General features: G+C 41.8%; 1 protein-coding gene across 1 annotated transcript; it reads right to left on the minus strand.

Moving 5' to 3' along the window:
- Positions 1-4,947: 4,947 nt before the first annotated feature.
- LOC139981624 (4-galactosyl-N-acetylglucosaminide 3-alpha-L-fucosyltransferase FUT6-like) lies at positions 4,948-11,263 on the minus strand. Its single transcript, XM_071994150.1, has 2 exons — positions 10,292-11,263; positions 4,948-7,909 (listed from the first exon to the last, which is right to left on the minus strand). The coding sequence occupies exons 1-2, from the start codon at positions 10,675-10,677 to the stop codon at positions 7,108-7,110; spliced, it is 1,188 nt and encodes a 395-aa protein (XP_071850251.1). The 5' UTR covers positions 10,678-11,263; the 3' UTR covers positions 4,948-7,107.
- Between the last annotated feature and the right edge of the window lie 1,273 nt (positions 11,264-12,536).

Consider the following 12,536-nt stretch of genomic DNA (forward strand, 5'->3'; position numbering starts at 1 on the left):
GACACAGGAATAAGTCCCCAATTTGTGAATATAGGCTCTAAATACACCTAAATTTCCACAAAATGCCTGTCTTCTTGAGGATGAGTTACAGTAATTATGACATTTGAACCTTAAAGGGTGTGAAGACTCGCGCACAAAGAAACATCTAATGCCGGTAATCTGACCTAGTTTCGAATGAGGTGTAACAGAAGTGTTAGACACCACCATCGATCCCAGAAAATACACACACACAGCTTGCTACCGTCGGTAATTAGACACTAGTGTACAGTCAGTACATACAGCTGCGGTCAATACCCACAACATCGTATACAAACAATACAGCGTTGGACATCTCAGGTCCAGCTAAGATAACAAGGTATCACGTTTCATTACTGTACTGTCTGCATTTTGTAGCGACACGAACAAAACTTCACTTGCAAGCAGTGGCGTAGCTACGGGTGGGGGGGCCTGGGGGGCCGAGGCCCCCCCCCCATGAAATCGGCTGGCCCCACTGGCCCCACACTGGCCCCCCACTGGCCCCCCACTGGAAATGGGGTGGGGGGAAAATGTTGTAAAAAAAACACTCATCAGTACGATTCACTAATATTTGTTGTTCAATAATTTGGGAAATAGAGTTACACAATTTTCTCGTCTGCATCTGGCAGAATAAGAATAATACAATATTTGTAGTAATCATGAGAATGGTCACACAGCATGGCATGGCAATGGTCGATGCGACGATTGCGACCATACACCACGAACCTTGTGCATGTGCTGCGCGATATCGATATCTGCTGAAAATATGTTCAGTGCTTCCACCTAGGCTAGCGCAACAATCTATCAAAAGATTGGCTCCGTTTGTACTGAGCCGAGGTATCAGGTATTCATATATTGCCTCGAGTCAAATGAATATATGTCATTGAATATTCCACAAAACAACTTTTTTTTATGGCCACGAAACTGTCGAAACATGATTTTCCACTACTGGTAGAGATTGGCACAAAAACCCAGATTCTGATGACAGCTGCCTCAAGAAACCCAATAAATGGCCTAATTAGCACCGAGCCACCAATGTGGACCATTTCCGAAACATCGATGCGTGTTAGTCTTCCATCCCCTTCCTCTAATGCTATTTAAGTCCACATGTGGGCATAGCCTGCAAACCTACTGGTAGCCCACAGGGGTTTGAGTTGGGAGAAAGGCCTTGACACCTTGAAACGACAAATGATGCCAACTTCCCTCAAGTTAAAAGTCTGGCTGAGTTGGCAAGGCCAGTCAGCATGAAAGAGAAAAAAAAATTTTTTTTGCATTTCTCTCACCAAAGTTCAGGCGCGGATCCAGAGGGGGTGTCCAGGGGGTCCGGACCCCCCTGCTCTTGGCCCCCCTCCCAAAAAAAAGAGAAAAAAAGACAGAGAAAATAAGAGAGAGAGAGAAAATAATTAAATTAAACATCCATAGCGTTTGTTCTCTCCAATCTACCATGAATAGATCATCAATAAAACTAGCTAACTCGTACTGATGCAGATACATTTCGAGTGAGTTTTTGTAGGTGCTTTGCATGGCTAAATTGAAGGGGGTTCCCTGTTGTACTTAAATATCCAAGAATTTCACAATGGATAGAGGGAAACCCACTCCCCTTAGACCCTAGGATCACTAGAGGCCAAACCCCTCACCCTTCCAGAATCCTGGGTCTGGCCCTGCATCAAACAGTGGTGACGGAACTGGGGGGGGGGGGGGGATTGGGCGCTAAAGGCATTATGATTTTTGTATCATCTCAACTCATCTGATATGTATTATCATATTTCATGGATTGTTTTTTCTCATCAATTGAGAAATTGCAGACATGAGATCCATATTTTCAGGCTAGGTACATGCAGCTTAGAATACTCGGGAAGTGCCGTTTCCGGCCATCTGGGGAGTTTGTAAAGCCAAAAATTTTCTTGTACGCTCCGCGCCAACCGATGGTGGCGCTCCGCTTAGATAGTCTTACGTCCAGGCAAGGCTGGACCAGTCAGACCTCCCCACCCTGTCACACATTCTGCATCCGCCCCTGAAGTTGCACATCTTTTTGGTTGCTATTTTGCCTCACAGGTGCCATCTCCTGCGATCTGGGGGGTGCTGAAATCTCAAATTTTCTCTGTACGCTCCGCGCCAACCAAGGTGGCGCTCCGTTTAGATAGTAACCTCCGCCCCCCCCCACAAGAAAGAACAGCCCCCCCCCCCATGGCCCCCACTCAAAAAATCCTACCTACGCCACTGCTTGCAAGCAACGGAAAGTTAACTTTTTCAGATAACCGCACGCGGTTTGGGGCGAGTCTTCAATGCCTTTAACCTTTACCAGTATCTGTACAACATAGAACCACCAAACACTGAGATGATCTCAATATTTCACCATTCACTGGAAACGTACTGTGTAGATGTTACACCCTGGTGTCACTGTTAGTGCATGGGGCAGGGTCAGCATCAACATCATGTCCCCGGATTTCAAAAAACATGTCACCTTATGGTCTCTAGCCACCAACCTGAAAACGAATAACACGATAATATTGATGGCGTGTATAGACACAGAAACCACTTCCGCGAAATACTGATGTGAAGAAACCGTAGGCTCTAGGCACACACCAAGTCAGTAAGGAGACGGTAGAAATCTAACCACTCGGTATGTCTAGTCATCAGGGCTGACAGATAGTCGCAACAATTTTAAGCCAAACAACATGAAAAGGGCTAAATGAAGCCCCCAAAACAGACAAACTTAAATCTGCGGAGATTGAGTGCTATTTCTGAAAGGATTCTGCCATTGATGGACACAGAGGCCTTCCTAGTAGCGGTCAAATGTTCTGGTCAGGCAAAAAAAAAACCCAAAAAAAACAGGACATATTAAAAAATACAATTTAGGCTTTAGAAGATATAACGTACCTTCAACATATCATTTAAGGTCATGGACAGATGGTGGCCGACGAATTATTATAATACCTTTTAGTTTAAGGTCCGACATATCTCGTTCACAAATTATTTCACTTCTATCCCTATTGCGAACTATTCCCCACAATTCATGTTATACGATTGCAAATATACACCATATATACCATAATAAACTGTACCGTAATTATCTCACGAAAGCAGAACACACTTAAACGTGAAAAAGTATATATAGGCCTGGCGTTTTGCCAAGTGAACACTTCAAGTCCTTTATCTTCTCTAACATTGAGAATTTTTCAGACTCAGATAAGTATTATTGCCCCCCCCCCCCCTCCCCCATACCTCCCTCTACAGTAATGCGTCCATTAAGTATTATAGCCCACTCCCCCGCCATGCACCTCCCCTCCCCTTCCCCTACCTCCCTCTACAGTAATTTGTCCATATGCAGACACATGTAAATTATGATATTTGACAAAGGAATCGTAGTGCATGCTTCTATAGCGTCGTACAGAGACAACGAGATCAAGTTTCTATATAAGTTGCCAAGGAAACCATTTTGCATTATGATAACGGCAGCATCTCTGACGATCTGCCTGCATGGTATATATAGTAATTGGACTTTTTTTGTACATGTACTAGAAGGTAACAAGGTTATATGGATATAGACATGACACAGGACAAGTAAAAAAAAAACTGCGCCCCCTTCTCTTTGGTTCCACTCCCCACCCCCTCTTAAATCCACTTGATTCCCCCTTTATTGTGTTTCTTCTCGACCATGCACCCTGTAATCCATTGGACACAGCATAAGCTAGGCCTATCGTCCGTTATAGTTTTCACGGACCTTGGACATTATTTGCTGTAACGCGGCCACAGGCAACGACTTCCACGCAACATCGTTTGCTGTTTATGAAGGTAATATCTTCTTGCGAAGAATGGTTTTGCATTTGCAAAATCGCGTTCAATATAGGCAAAGGTCAGAAGGTGCAGAAAAGGACAAAACGACATTCCAGAGAGGATTGGCCTCCTGATGAAACACAATAGGGATTCAATAGACAATATTCATAGTCAGACAAGACTGAAAGATTAATCTCCATAGATATGTTATTTGTATCATATTTCTTCGACATCTGTTCATGCCTTTCTATGGTTGGGTATTATAGAATCCCAAGCTAATCCACCTCACGAAGTTTACAATGTAGGCTACAATTTATATTTCACCACGATTGTCGTATACACATTGAAACAGTATTACGCATAGCCATACAATTGTTGCCGCTTCGTTTTCACGTTTTTCAATTAGTCCAGGGCGTGTTTTTTAAAAGAATGCACCCCTTCCTGGGATGGAGACATTTGATAGGTCATAATTTTGCAAATGTAATGGAATTTTTGAGATAAAGTAGTCATCTTCAGATATAAACGAGTCAAAAGTTGGAAGTGAAATGTCGATATTATATCTTAATACCGACGTAAGAAGCCAACTTAGATTCGAGGAGACATTTGCGATACAAATTTGAAATTTCGATGTAAAACTGCTGTTGAATTTCGGAAAACAAACTTCCGAAGTAGATTCAATGTTTCTTATTCTAAATGCACTCTGACCAAGTTGGTTTAATGGAGAAAAGTTGTCGCAATCGTAAGAAAGACATTTTCTGTTGCCCTTATGGCGCGAACGATTTACCGTAAAATCACTGCGACCGCCTATGTCAGTATGTTCATTACACAAGTGTAAACAAAATAGTCTACAAATGCGGCCCGATCAAGATTTTGACGCTGTCCTATACTGGTATGATCCACTTTTTACAATTTCACGGAGGAAATGTCTGAAAACACCTGTTTATTCATTGCAATGGAAAGAAATGACACCATTTCGCACGCTACACCGAGAGAAAGATACAAGAGCAAGGTCCTAAGACAGGCTAGCCACGAAATTAAAAGAAAAAGCCTAGGCCTAACGGTCGTAAACAAAAAAGAGAGATTTGATTGGCGCATGATCTGTTGGGTGGGGCTTGCAAATTTTGTTGAAGTTTGTAGAAACTACGGACTCGTTAATAAATCTGGCGTATTTTATTCAGCTCAACATTTTTAACGACATATAACTCAAAAAGAAAAATGAATATTGATATACAAATTAAAAATTGCATAGAACGGTGTCATTTTCACTGTACTTTTAGTGCAGTAAGCTGGAAAGGTCGAAGTTTAAAATTTGGCAAACACGTCTTGAGACTTTAATTCAAAATACACCGGCATGAAGTAAGCTCAGTTGTCCGTTATCAACAAATAAAGAGAGAGCCATTGATTAGCTTCAAGCTGAACAAGATTCGTGAGATTATTTTCAATCTTTATTCTTGGTTACTGATAGAATCTAAGATGTACACACACACACACACACACAAAACGCGAGAGAGAACAAAAAACACATGACAGTAATGATAACTAGAATCAGGGCCGTCTTAAGAGATCACCGGGCCCTGGGCCCGGCAATGGAGCGGGGCCCTCAATCAAATGAGTTCGAAAAAGTTGCGTGAAAAATTGACATCCTTGACAATCGCTCAAGCATAGACATGCCTGCATTTACCACCCCTCCCTATGTCGCGCATAAAGCATAAAACTTTAGCTGAATAACATACGTGATATATCTAAAAGCTGAAATACATTATAGAAGAGTAATCTTCCAGATGCCCTCCATCCCTTCCCCAACAATACTGGACTCACCATTAATGTGTTGAGTCTTTCAACCGGGGAAATTAACGGAACTTGCGGCATTTCTTGATCGTAAACTATTCAATCAGTTTTCCTCCCAGATTAAGACATGGGGTTACTACGATTGCGGGGCCCCTGCCATCGCGGGGCCCTGGGCCAGGGCCCAGTGGGCCCATACGTTAAGCCGGCCCTGACTAGAATTGTTACAATCGATGTACTTTATGAAAAGAATGTTTGCAACAAACATGACATTCACAAATGTTATGATTCGTTGAGTTTTGTAACGTTTTCCGTTTTAGACTTCCTGATAGGTTTTACATGAATATATAACCTTCATTGTATAAGCAATAGTCCCATTGACTTTAACCGGGATAACTGAGTCAAATACTAAAATAATAGTTTGGTCGAACTCTACATTCTGATACCTTGTTCCATTTGTGAGATTTATGTTCTATTTGTTTTTTTTTCCTGCGTCAAATAACTAAATTGCGCAATAATTTGTGATGTAATGGACTAATACATTATCATCTTTTCATTTGTTTCTGTTCACCGATGCAATTATGTCCCCCTCCTAATTCAAGTTAATTAGTAGAATGAATTAACTTGATCATAACTTGCCAACATATATAGGTGTCCCACATGAGGGGGAGGTGGGGGGGGGGGGGTGATGCGGGAGGTTCTTGGCCATCGTGGGAAATCTAAGCAATAAACAGAAGAACCCAAAACTGAACTCTCTCGTTAACAACCGGTCCTATTTAGACAACTCGTTACATTAAAACGGTTAACGGCCACAGATGGGACATTGTTTTATTTTTCTGGTAAATTATTTTACATGCTCACTCTAACAAGAAGAAGCTGAATTTGATAGTTTTAATAGTTAACATGTTGAGAACATCCATTGACATTTGACCTCCACCAATTTCGAAACCGTTCTTGTACTGGCACAACGGTGAATCTACAAACGATTTTGAACCAACACAGACATTTTTGAGTTATCGTGTTTACAAGCCAAGGTGTCAGTGTCACACACATCACGCACGCACACACGCAAACACACATACGCACGCATACACACCACCACCGTCGCAACGATTCCTTTCTCCATTTTGGTAAAGGTTACCACCGGAATTTAACTCGACACATAGGCGTATAGGAGCCTTATTTGATTTAGGGGGGCTGTAACGAATTGCCCGAAATATGTAAGCTAAAGTTTTCGCGCGTTCAACATGTTAATGTATAATTGTATATATCATGTAGGCTTTTACATAAGTAATGGCAAATAGTCAGGCAAGCTTAGAACTTTATTTTAATTACCAAGGAGATTTTTTTTAAACTATTAATTAAATTTAGTGACATCATTACAATTTAATTTCCTTTCAGTAGTTGCCCGAACAGTTCTCAGCATATTGCAGCCCCCAGCCCCCGCCTCCTTCGCCTATGCTCTCAACATGCTATGTAATGTTATGATAACGGTTACATATATACTATACATGCCCATTGTGTCCTTCGTCACAAGTAAACCATCTTCTTTTTAACGGTAAAGCATGACCCCTCCCACCAGTCTTTAATGTTCCTCTGAATAGATGGTTTCACCTCGACTCCATCCTCCACGCTGACTAGTTTCTGCGTGATATCACAAATCGACTCGACACTGAAGACAGATGAACCCGTCTGCCGTACTATTGCACCGTCTCGTCTCCAAGCGAAATAAGAGTTATACTTTTCGTCGTCGTTACCGACTTGGCGCAAGAATCTGGCGAGCTCTCGGAACGACCGAAAGTCCTCCACGTGTATAAACGAATTCGGAGGAAGTATTCTTTCGTAGTCGGCCTTCGGCGCGCCATAGACTACTGGGATGACGTCACTTGTGAATGAATTACGCCAAACCTTCTCTGTGATGTAGTCTCGGCAAGTGTTGCTCTCAAGTGCGAGATAAAACTTGTACTGCGGTAGAATATCCAGACAATCACCGGGGCATTCCCCGTTGCCACATTTACCATAGATATCGATCGGCATGTACTTCTGCAAAGCTTTCACGAATCCAGATCGATTCCAACTAGTATATCGACAATTTGACGCTATCCACGAACAAAGTTTCGTCTTATTAGCCCTAAAATTCATCTTTACATCTTTGACGTTCGACTTGCGGACAAAACGACCATATATAGTGGGTAGGTCGGAGCCGGTTAAATAAACTTTCGTCCAATTGTGTACGTTCTCATGAATGCCTCTTGGGAAATTGTTCCTTTCAGAAAGATGAACGGGCGATTCCCGGGTGTAAAATATCCATATTTGATCTCGTGGACGTCGTCTGCAAAACAAAAAGAGTTATAAGAAAAATATTTTGTAGGATGAGTGAAGGGGGTTGTCGATCCATTTTCTGTGATGGCCAGAGATGCATGGACAGTGTCTTGAGTACAGGGATTGTCAGAGAGAACAGCAATTTCACTCTATACGCAGATTGAACATTGTATAGAGTAAAGGACTGAGATCTAAGACTGAGGTCAGAGAGGTAAGACTGAGGTCAAGACTGAGGTCTAAGGACCCGCGTAGCAGGTAAGTGCCAGATTGTGCCCGATACGGGGGGGGGGGGCGGGGTTGCGCGTGCCGGATTTGGTCCACGGGTGCCACCTGAGAATCCTTGATATACAGACTGCAGTTTAAACATGTAGTTACAACAGTAGCTAGCTCACCCTTTTTCTGTATTAAGTATGAAAAGTACAAAGTAACTTCAAAAGTGAACAGTGAGTTTAACGAAAAACCCTTTGAGTCATTAAGAGTTAGAATACTTCCTGAATGGAAAAGACAAATTTAAGACAAAGAGGCCAAAGGCCTGGTCTACACACAACTAGTAAACATATAATCAACCCCCTCCCCCCCCCCATCGACCCCCCCCCCTCGACATACATAAATACACGTAACGGGTATAACTAGAACATTGTATAGTATTTAAGGAGGGTAAAAGAAGGGTTTGGGTATAGCTACAGCTATAACGACACTTTAAACGGCGGAGTGTATAGCCTAGTGGTTAACGCCGGCGTCTCCCAGTCATGAGATCCCCGGTTCGATTCCCCGCCGACAGCAATGTGTGTCGTCTGGCAAGGGTGTTGTTCAATAACAACTTCCTGACATGGACGTTAAATGGATGTGTGCCGAGAGATTGGCTTCGGTCAGCTTGCGAGTCTACAAGCCTCCATGGCTTCTTTCGCGAGTTCCTGCTTGCGGGAAGATCACATATACATACATACATACATACATACATACATACATACATACACAAACCTTTCATACTAAGAACGTTACGAAAGCAAGGGATACGTTAACTATACTGGCTTGTCATGGTATTGTTGAAGTATGCTCGTAGTAATTTGTAGAATGAAAAGAATGAATAAATGTAAGAATATTTAGGAAAATAAGATCATCATGTTTAAGGGATGAAATGAGGGGCTTACGGGGTTTTTTTTTAAGAAGCGAAATATGTGAACTGCCTGGCGGCTCTCTTTTGAATACTAAGCAATTATTAGTTAAGATTGGTTTTCGAAGTACCAGACCACTAACTGACAGTGCATGGAACCAAAATGACAGATAAAGGAAAGAAAAAACTGAAATAACATAAATCTTATCATAAGAGTCTTAGGAAAAATAACATTTTAATTTCGATAAAATACATCTTTGTTTTCAGGGTAATATGATCATTCCATTTGAGTTGAGATAAAAAACAACAGCTAAAAAATGGTATTATTTACCGTATGCAGTGGTAATCTTAGTTACCTACCATTGTTCACAGAATTGTTCACAGTATTAAATGATTGTTTATTAACAAATACAATCAAACTGCAGTAAGGCAATCGCCAAGGTTTTTTGTTTTCATCAAGAAAACCATAATAATCTGTTATTAATTGGTAAATAATTTATGATGTTAAATACCTCGAAATATGCAACAGACATTTGAAATTGTGAGTTTGTATGATGTAATCTTCGGTACTACTGCATGTAGCTATATGACTTCATGTATAGCTGATGTTACACTACATGTTGTTACCGTTAATCAGTTTACCGTATAGTCCATATAGAGGAACCAGGATTACCTACATCCTTCCGTCTCTGTTACAACTCTTCGACATGCTGTAACATATACGTTGAAATCAATTTAAACGAGTTTTGGAACACTTTTTCTCCATTTAGTGTCAAAATGTTCATAGTCATCTGCTTATTCTATTGGGCGGGGGGGGGGCGAGAGGGGGGCACACATGATTGCAAACTGATTGCAAAACACACGCACACACACACACGCAAGAAAATATCCACGAGCCCCAGGCCAAGTGAACGATACCTACATGACTGGATGTTGAAACTTTACATTTGCAGTTTCAGAGGCTATAGCTGTGTAGCCAACTTATTCTGAGCCTGTCACGGCGCTCACAAGCGCCTTCACTTTATAGGTATCTACAATATGACTATAGCCACTGGTGTGTTGTCCTCCCAAAAAAGTTACACCATCAACAACCGAAAAGTTCTTCCTAATAATACTGCAAGCACTCCATGCGCACTACAATACTGCGTATTTCCAGGCAACTGCAGTTACGAACATCACAGACCACTTACTGCGATCCGTTCTAGGTTAATCAAAGAGTGTTTGGCCAGCCGAAGTAGGTGATCTTTTTTACCGAGTCTATAAATACAATTTACGTACCTTATGAGCTGCTTCCAATTTTTTACCACTTTGTGATCGAAAATTACGGCATGGCTGTCCAAAAAATCCGTCCACTCCATACCGATTACTATCGTTGCATTACAACTTGATTTCAGACAAAGCACATGCCTAGACCTATTGAATTTCGTGTGCTTTCGTTTAGTCCAAAAGAGAATTTTCTTCTCGCATTTGTCTCTCTTGGTTGCTGGTCTATTCTCTGAATGCATTAATATCTTTTTCTGGTTCGTCCTGCTGGGTACGCCGCCACCTGCTACACCGGTGGATTCTGTACCATATACGAAAGTATAGTATGTCTTGAGAGTTAAACGACAGAAACAGACTACACAAAGCACGACAATTATGTACCGGTATCTTATCTTACCCATAGTCACACAGGTTCTTTAAACTAACAGATACCTCAGCAGAGAGTATCGAGCACTCTACATGAATTCCGATATCCAATGGATGGCCCCTGAATACGCACGCACTGAATCTCCAACAGTCACGTACACCCGTGACGCTAGGCTATTTATCGCTCCCAACGAAATAACAGTTGTAGCCTAGCCTTCCACGATACCGCTGTCTCCATAGGTATTCATTGTTCTCGAATGGATTAACAAGTCTATAATATTTTGTTTATAATTTCGAGAACACTTCTTAATCTCAGCCTAGGATGATCGTAACCTTGCGCGGGTCTTTGTACTCAGTGACTTGGTTATACGTGTTTACACTATAGAGTTCCTGCACACGTTGACCTGCCGTGTTTTTTACTTCGATAGATGTTCCGTGTACGTTCTTCTGCTGACTAGTTAAAAGGGCATTTAATGACAGGTCTTCACAGGTGAGGACGAATCTGTCTGATAACATATTATTACTCGTCATAGCAGGGAGCTGCTACTAGCAGCTCCCTGGTCATAGTAAGGTCAAAAGATAATACACGTTTGTCTGAAGTGTCGCACTGTTGTACCGCACAGACAACATGTGAAAGAAAAGGGGTCAACCTCAAAACCAATTGCGAAAAGAAATGTCTTTTTGGCAGTTTTCGACAGACTGGAAACATATTTTATGGGGTTTGAGGAAGCGAGCCAAAATGGCGTTTTAAAGGGAGTGAAGACTCGCGCAAAAAAGAAACGTCTCATGCCGGTAATCTGACCTAGTTTCGAATGAGGTGTAACAGAAAGTGTTAGACACCCTATCGATCCCAGAAAATACACACATAGCTTGCTACCGTGGGTAAATAGACACTAGTGTACAGTCAATACATGCAGCTACGGTCAATACCCACAACACAGTGTACATAGCAGTGATGGACAACTCAAGTCTATAGATACAAGATAACAAGGTATCACGTTTCATTACTGTCTGCATTTAGTGGCGACAAGAAAAAAACTTCACTCGCAAGCAACGGAAAGTTAACTTTTTCAGAGGGTGGCACGCGGTTTGGGCGAGTCTTCAATGCCTTATTCATATTCAGATATTCGGATAGCTAGAGTCAATCCGATAGGCAGTATTTGCAAGTAAGTAGTAAACTGAAGTCAGCAAGAGTTACCGTACACATGTCTAAATAGGGTATTTGTACTGGAACTGACCAGCAGTGTAGGAGCAGGGACGTAGCTAAGGCCTAATTGGGGGCCGTGTAGTGGCTGAAATTCCAACTGGATGGGTTTGAAGCCAGAAAATTCTGACTACTGCCCTTTACCCCCCCCCCCCCCCCGCTACTCGTCAACAATACGGTAAGTGTCAGTCAGACACCCCATCTGTGGCGACAGCACTTTTGTTCCGAACTTTTTTTTCCGTACCCACTGGCCCTAAATTCGCAAACATGATTAATCACTCTGGTAAAGCAAGTAAGCAACTGAGCACAAGTTATCTGCTTGAAGGCTAAACAGACTACTTACTAGCATTGAGTGTTGTAATTGTATTTTGTATAGAGACAATATATACCAGCGACGCAGCCAGGACTTTGCACGGGGGGGGGGAGCACATTTTGCGATTGATATGGGGGAGGGGTCTAAGAAATTTTTGAACAATCGAAGGTCCTTAGACGCGATCTGGTGCAATGTTTTGCCAGTTTCATCATTATCATATGATATCATATTATCAGCGATTTTGTTTCCGGTTTGAATTATTCTTTTACATGTTCTATATTATATCAGAAAGACAAACATAGTGCTCGTTTACATTTTTTCCAGTAGGATGATTCTTGTTTATTGTGCAATGTCTGGACTTAAATATATTTGACGAA

This window comes from Apostichopus japonicus, chromosome 15, assembly GCF_037975245.1.
Source record: "Apostichopus japonicus isolate 1M-3 chromosome 15, ASM3797524v1, whole genome shotgun sequence".
NCBI lineage: Eukaryota > Metazoa > Echinodermata > Holothuroidea > Aspidochirotida > Stichopodidae > Apostichopus > Apostichopus japonicus.